The sequence below is a fragment of the Gambusia affinis genome, linkage group LG05 (assembly GCF_019740435.1).
Source record: "Gambusia affinis linkage group LG05, SWU_Gaff_1.0, whole genome shotgun sequence".
Lineage (NCBI taxonomy): Eukaryota > Metazoa > Chordata > Actinopteri > Cyprinodontiformes > Poeciliidae > Gambusia > Gambusia affinis.
The window spans coordinates 25656923-25674885 of NC_057872.1; the positions used below are offsets into that span (position 1 = coordinate 25656923).

General features: G+C 35.7%; 1 protein-coding gene across 1 annotated transcript; it reads right to left on the minus strand.

Moving 5' to 3' along the window:
- Positions 1–2234: 2234 nt before the first annotated feature.
- Positions 2235–16586, minus strand: sh3d21 (SH3 domain containing 21). Its single transcript, XM_044118056.1, has 17 exons — positions 16389–16586; positions 15666–15832; positions 15517–15574; positions 13914–14023; positions 13180–13270; positions 13042–13103; positions 12919–12958; positions 12307–12401; positions 10062–10163; positions 9665–9716; positions 6115–6165; positions 5904–6018; positions 4919–5087; positions 3854–3928; positions 3108–3307; positions 2863–2926; positions 2235–2730 (listed from the first exon to the last, which is right to left on the minus strand). The coding sequence occupies exons 1-17, from the start codon at positions 16390–16392 to the stop codon at positions 2698–2700; spliced, it is 1488 nt and encodes a 495-aa protein (XP_043973991.1). The 5' UTR covers positions 16393–16586; the 3' UTR covers positions 2235–2697.
- Between the last annotated feature and the right edge of the window lie 1377 nt (positions 16587–17963).

The following is a 17963-nucleotide window of genomic DNA, read 5'->3' on the forward strand; positions in this document are numbered from 1 at the left end:
TTCATGTTAGTTTACTGGCATTAATAATGCAGTAAACTGGGAGTAGTTTCTAATTTTTATGTAAACATACTTCAAAATTATGTTCTGAATACAAAAGATATTTCATGTACAATTCCAGCTTGAATTTTTTTTTTTTTTTTCAAAAAAATATCTGAAATATTTTACATTTCATCACTGTTTAAGCAACCCCTATAAAGCCCATTGCAGTTGTTTAAAATTCCACCAATGCACACTGCTGAGCTGTCATCCTTGGGGACTTTCAGTATTTCTCAAACAGAGCCAAATATGTGTAAGCTGTTTATTGTGATTTATTGGTGTCCCTGCTGGCTCAACAGCATTCCTTATCGTTGGGAATGTAAAACCGCCTAGAAACGGGTGAAATGTAAAATCCAGGGAGAATAGAGTTTTATAGAAATTTTACTTTTTCTATACATCAACCTTCACAAATATCAGCAAAAAAGGAGCCTTGCTATTATCTAGTTTTTAATTGCAATTGTAAAATCTCATAAAAACTCAGCATTTATTGTGAGCATTTTAGGATCCATGCTGCATTTGACCAAGTACTATAAGTGCCACAGGTTATTACACTCTTAGCTGTTGAAAGAAAAATGTTGAATAAAACTGAAGCTCTCAAGTTGATCATTGTCAAAAAACCTTTAGTTTGTTAATTCAATGAGATTTAAATATGACTCAAGGAAGATGTCTATGGTTGATCTCATGCCAACATGGCTACAAAAAATCAGTCACCTATTATGTGTTCATATCAACAGTAAGAGCAATACAAAATGCAAAAGAGCTGAAACTGTCAGACTACACTGAATAAGGATCCAGGTTTATCATGTTGCCATTAAAAGTGAAGAGGGAAGGCATCATGGGTTTACAGAAATCTTCTTTAGCAACCATCAGATCTCATCCACACATTTCTTAAACTTGGAAAAAAATGTTCTCAAACAAATTAATGGGAGAAAAGTTGTAAGAAAATAAATTTTTAATTACTTTTTTAAAATGTTTTGTGAGGGAAATAAAGGTACAGTGGTCCTTCCAACTGATCCGCATTTATACAAATTTTCTCCAGGTCTTGTGTGAGAGAAATATGCAGCAAATAATCAACTTTCAACATGGGCTTTAAGAGCAGTGCGTTCCTGTGGGCATTTTAGATCTGGTCTGCATCTGATAAGCTCCAGGTGTTGCCCATATGCGCTTAACTTTAGGCAGAGGATCGTACTTATTGGAGCACAATCCTTTCTACCGTTTGGAGCCAAAACCATATCTTCAAAACTTTGGTGAAGCTCCTTTGCTCCAACTCCGATGTTAGGGAAACATTTTTCCCCATGCTGTGATGGGTGAAAAAAAGAAAATCTTAATATTTCTCCTAAAGTTGGAGTTATGACTCACTGATTTATTTTCTAACTGGTCAAAGTTGCAAACCTCCAAAGATCTTTTACCAAAGCTTTAGTTTTCAGTCTGTGACAAGATTTAACTCGGCTACACATCCTCTCATATTACTATGATTTTATTTTGAAAGCATTGTTACCGCTATAAGATTGTTGCTGCCAATCCGACATTTACTCTGAAGGTCAAAAATTCAGTTTATTGGAACAACTGACTTGGACTGCCCTCTAGTGGATTTATGCAACATTGCTGCTTTCTGATATTTCACGTAAGAAGCCATTAACTGGAAACACAACATGCCTTTGACAGTCGTCATACATTTTGAAAAGAGTAGATGATTACACTAACAGACTGTGCTTGAAAAGTTTGAAATTATCCAAGAAAAAAAAAAAGTCTTGACAGAGCTAAGCATTGAAAGGCACAGAAAAAAAAAACCCTTTAAAAAATAAAAACGTTATTGGAACGTGCCAATAAATACAGAACTTCCCTGTCTCTGTAATTTTTCCAAATTTTAGGATTTTTCATTTATTTCTTCTATGTTGCATGCTATAATTATAACAAAGATGAGCATGGGATGGTTCTGTCACTACTAACACAGAGTTAATTATTCCAAGGAGAGCTGCAGCTGTGATACAATTTAAACTGATTTTGAGATGCTGTGTTGCTTTAGTAGTAGCAAGAGAGAACACAAAGACAGGAATGATGACTTTGGTTAGGACAAGTTATAGCTTGAAAGCAAAGCAAAGTGTGGTGTTTGATCTCTTCAAACACCGGAAGTTTGTAACATTCACAGAGCTAAAACACTTAAAGCTTAGATGTTTGAACGGATGGATCATAATCAATTAAGCCTTGACAGCAGTATTTGCTTTATTAACTTTCACAATATTTCATTTTTATGTACAGCTGCATATATTACAAATTTCAGAGAGGTATTATAAGTAGCCTACAGTAAAAAAAAATAATAAAAAATAGCAGATGCGACAGCCAAAATAGGACATCTAAAATCATTTCTTCCAAGTATAACCCTTAAAGGACTGGCAGTTATGATTTGCAGCATTCAAATGTGTAAATTATCAGCATGTTGTTTCAAAGTCTCTTTGTGAATACTGTCTTTTCGGTCCAGAACAAGTGACCTTATTCATTACCTCCCAACAACAGTTTCCAGTCTAGACATCACATGTATATTTTCAGCTTAAATCTGATCACACAATTTCCTTTACTTGGTCTTGGTGGAAAAACAACAACTTTGTTGTAGTCCAAAAAACATTCCCAGTGTCTAACAAAGTTCTCCATCAGCATCTGAATTTAAAACTTTGTCTTCAGCCTGTTCACTTCCTCCTGTATAAAGAAAGATAATTAGTTATTTGGAAAATGACAGTTACTTCGAACCACAACTTCTGTATTTTCTTTTCTTGTGGTGACCAGCGAGAAACAGACTAGAGCAAAATATGCCAACTATGCCTTACTGACCTGCAAAGCCAGTCGCTTAGTTCTTTCCTCCTTCAGTTCTTCTTTCACTTCCTGCATGTCTCGTCTTGTTGAAAAAGACAGAAAGAAAGATTATTGATGTGGAAAGGTCTAAACAGGTTTACTACAAAACAATCTTGCCTTGCTGAAGATATTTTGACTTATGAAGAAAGAGCAGATTATCGATTATCTTTGAACACTTTTCTTTTTAAACAAGATTTAATGTATGGCGCATGAAAAGTACTCACTCTTGTCGGGTTTGCAGCAGCTCCAATGCCATCCTCAGCTCTTTGATCTCTGCTTGCAGGCTTGCCACAGTTGGTTCTTCGTCTTTATGGTTTGCAGTTTTATTGCCTGCAGCCGCTTTTGGAAAAGCTGGTCGAACTGGAAGCTGAATCTTAACTGGAAGCTCAGACTTCACAGGAGCCAATGAGGGTTGTTCTGATACCTTTAAAGATACAATGGGATTCTTATGACAGTGTACAGATGTAGGAACTTCATTTATGTTATTTAAATACTGAGCTAGCATAGCAATACTAGCATTGGCACATGGGGGAAGGAGAGATTGCTGTTCAAGATTTGCTCTAAACTTACACATAGATTCTGATGCTCTGTTGGTTTGAGAGGTTGCTAAACGTGTCACTGACCAAGTAGTAAGTGGAAGACCGATATGGCCAGAACCTGCTCATGAGTCAACCTGTTTGACTATTAGTAAAGCATTTTATTATCTATATATACTATGACTGATACTTTGGCAATATTTGAAACAATAAACTGAAGATAATCTCACCTTCCCTAGTAAAACAGTTGTTTTTAAGTCTAGTGTTAAAATTAAAGTGTGTGCAAATGTAGTGAGCCTAAGTGTATAAAGACAGACCATGAAGATGCAAAATATGCAGATGCTTGAAGAGTGCAGGATGAAAAGTCTCGGACTGGTTGGATTTAATGTTCAAATATTCAGATTCCACCAGAGGCATAAGTAAATGTCACACACCTTTTGCAAGACAGACAGTTTGTCAGTTTGGGACATTTTTGATGGTGGTTCTGCATCTGTCTGATCTGTCGCATTCTGCAAAAGAGAATTAATCCAAAATTCACTCTCATACTCTACAATCTTAGCAAGGCATCTCGACAGAGAAACCAATTTGAAACCCAGGAGATACTTCAGAGAATTGTTTTGTTCATTTCCCAGAATTAATTTTCAACCCAAGCTCGTGCTTGAACTTGTCGCTCTAAGCTATCAGAATGTTGGCAGCTCATGAAAAGTTGAAGAAAAACAGCTATCATTGTTCTAATCATACCTTGCCTCAATTTTTATTTTATCAATACAAAATGTTTGTATGAGAATCCTACATATAAGATAGATTGTAAAAGACAACTTATCCAGTAGAGCAATTTAGAAAACCTTTTCTAGAAAAAGTCTAAAAAAACAAAAAAACAAACACACACACACAAAAAAAAAAAAACATGTATAGAGGAGAACTAACTCTGCACAGTGTAAACATGGTGGTGGCATTTTATACTGTTGGAGATGCTTTGCCAGCTTAAGGACAGAGAAAATAGTCAATGTTGAAGAGTTAAACACATGACCATGTTGAAAGACAAAATGAATGGTTCAGGTCAAAGCATTAATGTACTGGAATGTCTCAAAGTTCAGACTTAAAATAAATTTAGAATCCACCATATTTACATATTTTTGAACAGATTCTGTCCAGTGTGACTAAAAAAAAAGGGAAAGAAAAGATAATGGAATGGAATGGGCATCAATGTCAGTCTCTCGCTATAATTCCAGTGAAACTTCTCTATGAAGTGCAATGAGTGGAATACTTGTAACTCAAGACTTTTACTTGAAAACTGTTCCTTTAAAATCCATTTATTCAAATATATTCAAATGGCTGATTTGGAACCAGCTAGCTTTCCATTAGTGCCACAGGAGGGCACTTAAAAAAACCCTCATAAATGGTAACATATTGTTACTATTTCACTGATGCGTTAAGAAAGGTGATAATATTCATGGAATGTTTTTGCATCTTTACAATTTGTCTAATATGGAACTCACTTGTAATGTAGCACTCAGGTTTGTTGGTGGCCTCCTTTGTGGAGGCTTGGCTCTATTAGCGGTGGGATGAGTCAGCTTTTCAGTTTGCACATCCATCCCATCAAACTGGTCGACTGCTTTCTCCTCTGGCTGCTTTTGTGAGATGGGAACTGCATCCCCATTAGTGCTACTGAATACAGCAGATAAAGATTTAGTCATATTTTGTTTGCATATTTAAAGTCTGAAATAATAAAGAGGACAAAAAATGTTCACAATATCATCGTGTTTTCAAAGGAAACCAAACTAACTTGAAAAACATTGGTTGTTTCAATCTGCAGGTGCAGAGCATACCAGCTGAGGATCAAAGTGCATCTTGCTTATTCTTGCACATCCTGCATATGGTTCAGATTCACTGAATGCCTGTGGTTAAGTTTCACTGCATGCATGAAATAATTGCTACTCAACTTATCTGATCTTCAAGCAGATAAGTTGCTTGAAGATTCAGCTGATGAGATATTAAGAATAATTCCTCCAGAATGTACAGACATTAAATGCAGAAAATACTACAGGATTCTTAAAGAATAAAATGATGTATTTTTGTGATGGCGTCCTCATAACGTGTTCAGGCAGAACTAGCTTTCTTTTTAGTTCAGCGTGTGTGCGCCTGTTGTGTTTAGCTCAGGAAACAGGAAATGAGCTGTTCTCATCTGTTTAGGTCTGATTTGACTTAGCTGAGTTTCCACTGAGCCACTAAATGGCAAGCATCCTGGCATTCTTCTGTAAGGACTCCAAGGCAACTGGTGGTGGCCACCAAAACTCTGCACTGTGATCTAAAAGCAAGGATTCTGATGCCAGACCAAAGAGCAGAATGGCTTACTGACATTTCCTAATATGCCAAATTTGCTGCGGGGAGGTTGGAAACAACTAGCTATTTTTTCTGCAGAAAGTCTCTAGTATCTTAGCACTGAAATTAGCAATGGAAGAGAATAACTTCTGTGTTACTTACAATGGTAAATGCTTGTGAGGTTTTTCTTTGATGGGCGGCGGAGAGGGTTTGATTGTTGGCAGCTTTATTTTGGTTGGAGGATTGGTTCTCCAGTCCTTCTGCTCTGGCTTATCATCTATAAAAATAAAATAAAAAAACATATTGTAATTAATCTATCATCAAAAATAATATGGGCTAATCCTACATTAGCTGAATTTTCAGTCACATGTACCTTTTGTATTTATTTGATCATTTTTGTCCATTGCAGTTGCCTCTTTTTTTGCTGGAAAAATAAAAAAGACGAATATTAATTTACCTGGAAGGACTCAAATATCAACACTGCAGATCTGAGCACATTGGGCATAATTTAATTTTGATTTTCCTACAATACACTTTCTTTCCCTATTTAAAATCATTTTGTTGCTAGCAGTTATTTCAACAGTATTTTTCTGCCAGCAGCCAACTCCCCAGGTGTGCATCTGCTGTGCATGCACAAGCAGATTTGGAGGATGGCATTGCAAAAGAGCCAACATTTTCAGCAAAGAGGTCACAGAATGCTGCATGGAGTTTCCCCATTTTTCCTGTGTGTTAACTGCTTTAATACTGTAAATCAGGGGTCCTCAAAGTCGGTCCTCGAGGGCTGGCCTCCTGCATGCTTTAGTTCTGCAGGAGGCTGAACTAAACACACCTGGATCATATGATGGCTCATTACAAGGCCTAAGAAGAACATTGACATGCTGAAAAGGTTGTTGGTACTACCAGGGAGAGAACTAAAACATGTAGGATGCCCGGCTTCGGGGACCCTGGCTGTAAATGTTTGAGCTGCTTAAAGTCAGCGTGAGAGTTGTCACTTCTGTAGGACAGGAAACACAGTTTAGTTAGTCTGAGATAAGGCAAATAAACACACAAGTTGGATTTTTAATTTCCTATTTTTTTAAGCAGATTTAACCTTTGCTGTTCTTTTGATTAATGGTAGTTATCCAGGCATAAACTGGAGCTATGTACCCTAAAGTTCTCATTTATCATCCCCTCCTCAACTTGGAGAAAAAGTAAAATTTGAACTTGAACTTGAGGGCAAGTACCTTGCAATTCAGGCTTAAACCGCGCTTCATACGCATACACACCATCGAAGCTATGCACTCTTAACCTTGAAATAACTATAGTAATGGTATCTGAACATTTTCTAAAAATGTATAATTGATTTCCCTGTTTTCCCCTTTGATGAATAAGATGATCAAACAAGGCACACCGTGTCACATCAGTATGTCTTCACACACTGCAAGCTTAACTGAGCGAAAACAACCTTCATGGTCAGATTATCAGGTTGTGCACTTTTTTGTAAGTAATAGTTTGTAATTAATAGTGCTAAAATAATTTGGCACATAATTTGGTTTTCAATTTGAAGTCTGTGACTGGATATGAAAATTATTGTTCATCGACTCGCAGCCAAATTTGACAGAGCTTGAGTTACTTTGTAAAAAAGGTAAATAAATAAGATATGTAGCACTGGTAGATATATACGCAAAAAGAGTTGCAAGATGCTTTTCAGAGAATAAATTGCTAGAAAAAAATGGACAATGTGCCCTCCGTTTTACACTTCATAGTTATACACTCACTATTTTTGTTTCAAATCCTCAACTACATCCCTTAAAAGAAGGGATGCAGTCTGGGTAGTGTGTCACATTACCCGTCACTTATACAAAGTTTTGGAAATTATCAATCTAAAAGAGAACAGTAAGTTTCAAGAGAAAATATGTCCCAACTATTGTAATAATTGAACTATCAAATTGTAAGAATTGGAGGTGAGAACTTAATCACAGGCCTGAATCTATAATGTTAATCTGAAAAGCACAAAAACTGCTGAGCATGACCAAATTATGCTTCATTACAGATAGAACAGTCGAAATAAAAAGCAGATGACTGCACAGTTTTAAGGCAAAAGCCCTACCTTGGCTGCTAAGAGCATTGTGCCACATTTCCCTCTCAAGCAAGTCATCCACAGAGCAGTAGTGGCTCAAACGCTGGTTCTAGCTGGATGTTAAAATCTCTGTGACAGAGTGCTCGTCTCCCCCCAACCCCCTTGCTTCCTCCAAGGCTCCTGAACTGTGTCATGTGATCAGTTTAACCATCCCCCAATCTTACTACAGTCTGAGACATCCTGTGAAATTGTGATACATCCTTGCAAGATATGAAATTATGATGACATTTTAAGAGGTTAGTTGGTAAAACTTGTGTAAAACAACTTAGTAACATGCCTCCTAGCAAATGTTTTAAAGAAGATGTCTCCTTTGAATGTGCTACCATAGTTTTTACAAAAGTTTTGTAAACTAACATTTATCATTTTTGTGCTACCCATGCTTCAGACCACAGTCTTCAGTTAAATAACACATCCTGCTTTGAGGTACCTTATTTGAATGTGTCTGACTGTGCTCTCACTACTTTGTTGAACTCGCTGAACACGAAACACTAAAAATAATACCCGTATAACCTGTTTAAATAAATTAAGTTAGAAAATTTTCACATTGTTTTCCACCACAGACTATAATACATTCAATTGGAACTTTGCAGGCTAGACAATTATGTTGTTCATATTTGTGAAATGGAAAAAATGTATGTTTTTCGAAAATCTGAGTACATATTGTTGTCAAGTCTATGCACAAAGATTTGCTGCAGTGTCAGTACCAAGTCTTTTTGGGTACTTCTCTTCAAACATTGCACATCAAGAGGCAGATTTTCTTTCTCATTCGTGTTTGCAGAGCAGTTCTATTTTAGTCAGACTGAATTGAGAGCATTTGTGAGCAAGAAATCCCAACTGTTTCCACACGATCATTTAGATGTAGGATTCTCACTAGAGCATTTGAACACCTAAATATGATTTGATCTAAACCATGTCAATGTAGCTTTGACTTTACATTCAACAACTCTGGTTGTTGTTCTGCTGGAAGGTGAACACCGATCTTAAGTCTTCTGAAGACATAGTTTAGTTCATCTTTTCATCAACTCTGAGCAACTCCTCTGTCCCTGCAGAAGAAAATCATCTCCACACCATATGATCCTTATACGATCATGTTTCTTTATGGGGATGGTATGTTAAAGTTTTTCTTCCGTGTGTAGCATTTTGCATGTAGGTCTGAAAGTTTTTTTGCCGTCATTTGATTTTGCAGTCCACATGTCTGCCGTGGCCTCCCCACGTGGAATATGGTAAATTGGAAATTAATGAATACATATTATACAAATATTCCTTGTGTCATTTTCCTCCAAATTCAGCAATGTGCTATTTTGTATTGATTATCAGATACATTCAAATAAAATGCAGAGAGGTTTTTGTTTGAAATTCTAGAAAATATTCTTAGAAAGCTGAAAGGTTATAAATACTTCAAAAATATAATAGTGTTTTTGATACTTGATGAATTAATTGTTGGAAGAAAAGTTTCTAGATGATTCCAAACAGGAAAGATCCAGATCAGCACAGAGAGCAAGATCTTAAAACTTGCACCACTATGGCTCATCTGCACATTTATAAGAAACCATCTCCTAGGAGAATAAAGGAATGCAATAACTACTTTAGTCAGGACTTGTTCTACGGTCCTGACAAACTGTGGTTCTTGCTTCCAAGTTTAACATCTGCTCAGAAAACAGTTCAACAAAGTCCAAAAGAATAAGCCCATAGTCAGGCCAAAATATTCAAAAATATTAACGGCAACTCTCCGAAAAAGTGTCAAACCTCATCTGCTGTTCTGCAGCAGGGTTCTATCAGAACAGAAAACATGCTGTTCTCTTACCTGGGAATTTTAGAGTGTTTCCCCGTACAGGTGCTTGATTTGTGATTCCAGACTAAAAGAGAAGAAACAGAAACTTGAAACGGGTTTACTTCTGCATCTTTTCGTTTATTAGAAGCAGCTGCACAGTTTTTCCGCAGTGGGAAATTTCCAGTGAGTAAGTGTAAAGAAGAACCTGAGTCATAATGGGCTGCAGATCTGCTAAAGCAACACAATGGATGAGCATAAAGAGATTATGCACCAATTGCAAACAATAAAAAGTATTACTATTAAACATGTCCAGGATTTCATGCTGATACAACAGGATGTTTTAAGCCCTTCTGGCTAGACGATGTAAATAAATAAATAAATAAATCCACACCAGCTGTGATCTGTTTTCTGTGGTGGTGTGCTTACTCACTTGCAGAATGTCTTTTGGTGGTAAAATCATGACAAAGTTGTCAGGAAAGAAGCCGTGGCGGCCGTTCAGCTCCCCCTCCCACCAGCCATCATCTTCCGTTTCCTTTATAACAAGATTAAAGCGACACATTAGAGCCCCAGTGTCCTTCAGGAGGTTAAATTGCTGAACACAAGAGTCCGAACAGGTCAAACAAAATACAAATTCCTTATTATTTTATGAGACAGGGGAAAAATCTACTTTGCCAACTGCTTTGTGTCAAAAAGTGTGTTCTGACAAATCAGTTCCAGTAGTCTGTATAATCTAAAACCCGATCTAAATCTGTATAAGGAGTCTGGTTTTTTTTGTTTGTTTGTTTGTTTGATTTTTTAAACATTACATACTATAATATTTCTTGGTATTTAAGATGTCAGATTGGCTCTTGCTCTAGCTGACGTAAGTGAGCTTCCTGAACTACATTAAAGTTGCTCTGCACCATTAGCCATTTTGGAAACAACAGTGAAATTATAGGACCGCACTATAATTTCACTGTTGCCAACTGCTGTATGATTAGCCAAGCAAAAGACAATTGTCTGATTGTTTTACAGAATCATAAATAACAAAACTACGATAAGCTCCTTATTAAGTCCAGGAAATTAAAGTGTTAATTCTCATGAATTAATTACATAGATTTTTTTGCGTTAAAATGTTTAATATACTTTTACGGAATTTTTAAGTTTTATTTTTTTACATACAAAAGTCCCAGGCTGAAATCTGTTCATTGTGTTTCAGAGATGCCTTTAAATCTGATGCCCAAGATACATCCATAAACAATGGCAATGAACAACAAAGCTGCCTTTCTTGGCACACTGGGGATTGATTTTTGCTTCGAAAAATGATAGAACACTGGAAAAGACTATTGTTGTGTGCAAGTTGTGCAATAAGGAGTTATTGTATCACAGAAGATATTCGAGCCTAACATACTATCTCAGTGCTGGACATGTTGCAGCATGCATAGATATCGCCACCACTGATGTCAGTATCCATAACAATTCCTAAATAAGTATTTTTCAGAGAAGTTGCATTAAAAAGATTTGAGATTCCTGAAACACTTGAAAGCTTAATAGGTGTAATAGTACTTTTTATTAATCTGGTGCATAAATAGCTTAAATATTTATGCATATTAAACAGACATATTAAAAATAAATGTCTGTTTTTGAGCTCAGATCGTAATCTATTCAAACATTTACCAGTTAAAAAGGGTTTTGAATTGTTTATTTGGTTTATGATTAAATATTATTAAATGAAGACATATTAGCTTGATTAAAAATTTTAATCAAGTCCCACCACTACATTTTGTTGATAAAATTTTAAATAACAGCACTGTTTCCTCTTCTCTCAATGATTTTACATTATACGCTGGCAAACATGGTGATACACCATTATAACACAAGTCCCACAAATGTGGGCAAACACTTTTCTCTGTTTAGGAAATAACATTTTTTGTTGCTTCTCATCATAGATGGATGACCACTAAGTAGTGGAGTGGAAACACTTTGAGAATCTTATGTGTTTTGTCACCATAGAAATGTTGAATAGTATAATTGAGAAACAGAAAATAAAAATAAAAATAAAAATAATGAAAGCATCTGGAAGTATCTTGTGTCTTCCACATAAAGACAACATTCACTCTTTATGGAACAAGTCTGTAATACAATAAAAAAAAACAAAAAAAGAAAAAAACATTTCCCAACATGTGTATGCTCTTCCATATTTGGTCACATAGCAACCACAAACTTAAATATAGTCTCCTCTATTTTATTTGAAAGAAAACAAAGTTGCACCCTTCTGTAAAGTGTGTGTGCATATGTATTTCTTAAATATTTTTTTACAAAGTATGAAAGTACTTCAGTTATGAAAGGTTACAACCTAAAATGATTTCAGTAAGTAAAAAAGTCTTAACACCTGCATATTAAAAAAGAAACTTTTTTTTTTATCACTACAATAATAAACTTGGTATTGTTTTGTTTTGATTTATTTGATTTCTGTACGAAAAATTTTTTGTCTCATCACAAGCTTGTCCCCCGCCTGGGTGTGAAGATGGCATTTTGATTTCCTTGAGAGAGAGAAAACTGGTTTTTCCTGTTCAACATGACAAGTGATGATAAACACAGCAGCTACCATAAAGGAAAGCTACATTGCAAGGAAAGGGGGACTGCAGGTAGACCGTGAGAGACATTCTGCGAGGAAAAGGACACAACATTCAAACCTTGTTCAGTATGGCTACAACGTCTCCTTTCTTCAGTTCCAACTCATCTGCTGCTGTGGCCTTATAGTCAAACATAACCTGGCAATACTCCACACCTTGGAGAGAAACACGACAGATAACATGATCACAAATCTCGGAAGCTGAGAATTATTTTAATCATCTGACAGGAAATGACGATTTCAACAGTGATGACTGATTTCACCCACTCCCGGAATCATGACAATAACAGTTCAGGCAGTAAATGTTGGTGACTAACTGTAGATAAAGGTCATAAACCTTCAACCTCTCTGATATTTCACTCTGTTGTCTATTCTGACAAATCAAGGCATGACTCCACCTAGATCACATTGAACTCATGAAAGTAAGTTGTCATAACTAAAGTAAAAGAATTAAGTGAGGTTAATGTAAATAAGTCCATAACATGAACTACAGCCCAAATACTCTTTTTAGAGTGCACATGAGTGAAGTCATTGTCAAAGTTTGTGTTTGACAAAAAATAACTTGCAGCGCTGCTTTCAAATGGTGTTTAAAATAGAAAGTGTGTTAGTCACGTTTATGGACAAACAAAAGCCTCCAGGCAGCTGGGAAGATTTAAGAAGGGTGGGAACTCACGGTTCTTTGCCTTGTTTCTCACACTGGCTCGCTGGGTTATCTTTATAAGAAAAGAAGGAATATAATAATTAACAGAATGCCAGTTCACAAAAGTTTGAGTGATCTTATTTGTGGTAGACATACCTCTTTATTAAATACAGCTTCTGACAGTTTAGGCCTGGCCTTGGTCTCGTTTTGCTTTGCGTCTGTTGGAAAAATAATGAAACTGGATTTGGAGTATACGTTAAAAGAAAAAACATAATCAATTGTTCTGCTACAAACCTTTGGGGGAAACAAAAATTTCTTTGACAAAATTTGATGGAAATGCTCCCACTTTGCCATTTTTTAGGCCCATCCACCATCCATCTTCAATCTGTCATTTAAAAAGAGGAAAAAAGGGAACAGGTAAATATTTTTGATCAATCTTACATACCCACATTGATGATAAATATCTTGTGTGCATTCCAGAGATTAAAATCTGTCCCAGCAGGTTTGTCTGGTGATTCCCAGAATTGAGTACAGATTATGTTTGTAAATGTAAAAAAAAAATGCTTTTGACTTAAGAATACAAAGTATGAACTTTTAAAGCTGTTACAATACAAATACATAATTTCCTATTATCAGTACAGAATTGCAAATAACTTTAATAGACATACATTAATCTATTTTAATACATTGAGTCTATCACTTTTCAATCTTACTAATTGCCACTTCATTGTTACAGGATTTACTTATTTACATGCAGCACTTTTGGACTTTCATAGAGAAGATGACTGACTGCTGAATACCGGTGAGATTTGGCACACCATTTAAAGGTTTCATTTGTATGAAATACTTAGGATTTTGCTTTAGGAACTCACTTGATGATTTTTTTTTTTTTTTTTTTTTCTGGGCAGCTAAACAGTAATTAAAAGATTTGGGCAATGTTTTATACACTTAAAAATATCTTTCAGCAAAGGCATGCTGGGCTTTCTGCCTAAATGCATCATGATAGTAGGAATAAACCATCGGTATACTTCTTTGATGATCTCCAAGGTTTCACCAACTGCCAGCTCCAACTCATCTTCATTTTGGGGACTGTATGCAAAGGCAACCTCACATTTCCTGGTCTGAACCACTTTCTTTGCTGAAAAAAAATAAATAAACAAGAAGCCATATCAGTAATCATAGATTAATTTTAAAAATAATCCTTCAAAGTCGCTGCTTGTTTTCATCTTCTCCAACCTTCTCTATACTGTATACAATAATTGGCCTTTGTGTGAGTGGTTGTGGCTGCATGTATTTACAGAGGGCTTACTATCCTCTCAGTATGACTCTCCTCACCGCAGCAACCACAGTGTTTAACACGTCTTTTTTTAGATTACAAAAGACAAAACTAAACAGCTTTACTGCTTTTTCTTCTCGGTTTATTATAAGTTGACTGGTGTATAAACTTAGAAAACTGGCATATTTTGGGAAATCAATAAAATCTTTCAAAACTGTCCGAAAGGGATAGTTTGGATGTTAAGTTAGGTTTTATCAAATTACCACTAATATTTCCACTAGATGTCACAGAGTAGTATTGTAGTAAAGGCAATAAATCCTTGTTTTAGTATATTTTAGTATTTAAAACAATCTGAAGTGAAATATAAGCTATATTAGTTAATATCAAATATCTACACTTGACCATTGTAAAGTTTGTAGTTTTCTCTGCTGAACTTCTGTGTCACCATTAGTGCCTGAGGCACTAATCGGGTTTATCTGTCAGCCTGGTAAATCCTGTAACACTCCTGGGTAGATACCAAACAAAGAGATTTGTAACAGCACAGGGATGCTCCGTCCTCAATGCCTTTGCATTTGACTAACTAGTCTCAGTAAACTAGATGGATAAATACAGTCAGAAGCCTTAATTACTGATCTGTTTGGTTAAACCCGCTGGGTGGTAATTCAGAAAACAAAATCTAGGTCACTTGGAGCTTTGCTATCAACTTCAATCAACAGTACAAATAACTTCAATTGATTGATTAACTATAAAATCACAAATGAAAGCAGAGCATTTTGTTTTGGCAGTGTGAAAATGCTTAACCAAAGTAAATTTGGATTAAGCAAATATTGCATTTCTTTCAATATGTTAAGCTTTTTTGTCATTTGACAAAACAGAGGGGGAGGACACATGCTACCTGAACACACCAAATAAGTGATACAGTCATAGGCCCTAATTTTCATGTTTCAAAACAAGGCTATTGGGCATATCTGTGTTTTTATTGCAATATCTTTCCTTTTTGTTAAACATTTTGTTTGAAACTCAATAGATAGGTTTTTTTATGTTCTATATACTTTATTTTAATCCTATCATGAAGATATTTATGGGACAATGCTGCTTGTGTGTACAGAATAAATACACAAGTATTGTGGTATTATACGCTGATAGTAAGGAATATAAGACATGGCTAGTGTGTCTCATATTGATAATTTCAAATGTTAAACACAAACATACAAATTTTAATTTACTGCTCATCTGTTTTTCATCATAGAAAATATCTGTAGACATATAATTTTAAAGGGAAAATCAATTAACTGTTTTCTATTCTTCTCATTTTTAAATGTTTACAAGAAAAGTAGAAAATTTTTATTTTATACTTTTTCTGATGCTTCGTGGTTCCCTCATGCTGTCTCCCATCAAAGAGACAGGTATATCCTGCATTAGAACAGACAAAAATGAAATATTAATGCATGTGCAGTTAAAATCACATGCCCACAAAATGACAGTTCCCAGTGACCCAACATACTTTGGCAAAGGTTGCTGGGAAAATGCCTCTTTTCCCCCTCAACTCTCCTTGGAGCCATCCCTCTTCGTTGGCCTTGGTGACGTTTGTGACCACTTCGCCCATCTTCACAGTGAGCTCGTCACTCATGGTGGCCTGAAAGTCGACCAGCACCAGCACCTCTGTAGAGACTTCACAAATGGGGCAGAAAATTAGAGGCGTCTCAGAATGGCTGAGGCCTCACAACTGATACGTCCTGACATTCAATATCTACAAACCTCTTTAAGCACTCGAGGTTACACAGGAGTCAGTGTGGAGTAGTTGACAGAATTTGTAGGTTTCTATTTTTTTTACTTGCAAAACTCACTTTTAATATTGGTATTCTCCAGCAGCATTAACAAAACTTTGTGGCAAATGACACATTTAAATACTAAAACATATCAGTGAGAATGATCTTTGGAATGAAGGTTTAAAAAATGGCAAAAGCAAACAAGTATATTGAGGTAATGTAATGAGATGCAATGACATTTACCTACAGTTTAAAACTTTAGTTTCACTTGCAAGTTAAGTTAAAGTACTTATCTTATATGAGCAATATTTCTAAAAGGCACAAAGCAACTTCATTCTTTCATTCCTCAACTGTGGTCCTCCATGCTTAAGGTTCAACCCATTTCCCAGGAAAAACAATCCACAAACTATTAAAAAAATATATGAAATGTCATCGGTATAATGGCAAAACTGACTCACCCATGTTGTCTTTTTGTTGTTCTCCCTGGGACTGAACTGTATAAATCCTTCACAAAGCAGCCAAACAACAGCTAAGCAAAAGCAGAACCGAAAGGTTGTGGTTCTGGTGTCTGACTGAGATAAATAGAACTCAAGGCCCTTCTTCCGCGTTGTCAAACATTAACATTGAGCAACTTATCCTGAGGCCAGTCATGACAAGTCAGCAGCAAGGAGTAGGACGGATTTCACATGGGGCTGTACTGGAGGAGAAACGATAAGACAAACGAGTACAACAGGTTTACAGTAAAAAAAAAAAAAAAAAAAAAAAAGAAAACAGAAGTCATATGGGCTCCATTCAATGTGTGACAATAACTTGCCTTGGGCATCTAAAATTTTAAGGCTATAAAAACTAGGTTCTTGTATTTTACTCAACTTCCATATAAAATTAAATGAATTCAGATGGAATAGCATTTAGCTAGGTACTGAAGCAACACTACAACACATGAGATGACATAAAAGACTTTTTCGAAGTACGTTTTATTTGTCTTATAAAACCTCATCAATCTCAATTAGCAGATTTTGAGACTTGTACTTCCTTCTTTGATTGACAAAGTCTAGGTTCCCTAGTTTGAAAAAAATCTACTTCAAACATGTCTGTATAAACTGCCTGTAGTTGAGAAGCAACAACTGTTTCTTCAATTGATGATACTTTTGATTATTGGTGTTGTATCACAATTATTCAAACTAGAAAACTGCCACTTCTCTGGCTTTTATAGGTAAATGATGGTGATGTAATCAAATGCTTCAATTAGCTTCACCTTAACAATGAGAGAGCATCACATTTGACCATTTACTTGCTCTAATTGTGCTTTTTCAATTCAGTTAGAAAAGGGATTGCCAGGATATTAGTTCTTGGCCAAGTAACCTTCTTATTCACACAGGCAGGTTTTCCGGAATGCCCAAGATTTTAATGTTTTAGGAACTTGCTAAGTAATGTAGAAAACAACTGCATGCTATATGTCAACATTTTACTTGAATTATCTTATTTTACAAATTTAGAAATTGTTTTATAAACTGAGCAGTTGTAGCTGTATCTATTGATACATGTATTAAACATTTGAAGTGAGTATGTAGTTTTATTATATAGAATTATGACATGTTTGCAACTTTATGAAAACCACTTTAATCATGAGAATGGGTAGTATTTTGAACTTTTTCCAGTTGTGGTCAGGGTGACAGTTTTTTTTATTGTTGTCCAAAACCTACAGGTGGTAAACATTTGTGAAATTGAGCACAAAGAAGCTGAGCATGGTGCTGAAAGTTGCCAAAGAATGATGTGTTTATGTTTGAAATACCAAACTCACTCCATAACACAAATGTGCCCAAGTGAAAACAAAGTCTGCAGCTGCAGTTTGAGGTCATGAAGTGAAGATTTACATGGCAATTTCTCCAGCGAGGAAGGAAAAAGTCAGAAGAAACGTCAATTGAGATCAGCACAAACTGGCAACCTTTGGAGGGATTTAAAAGTGTCTCGTTTCCAATTCTGAAAACTAAAATTTTGGCTGCATTTTGCTAGCTATTTCTGCACCGGTTTTG

Excerpts from the sequence above, each read along its gene's own strand:
- sh3d21 (XM_044118056.1), bottom strand. Across the intron at positions 3,308-3,853 it reads AACTGTCTGTCTTGCAAAAG|GTATCAGAACAACCCTCATT; the intron begins GTGTGTGACATT and ends GTATCTTTAAAG. Across the intron at positions 2,927-3,107 it reads CTGCTGCAAACCCGACAAGA|ACGAGACATGCAGGAAGTGA; the intron begins GTGAGTACTTTT and ends TTTTTCAACAAG.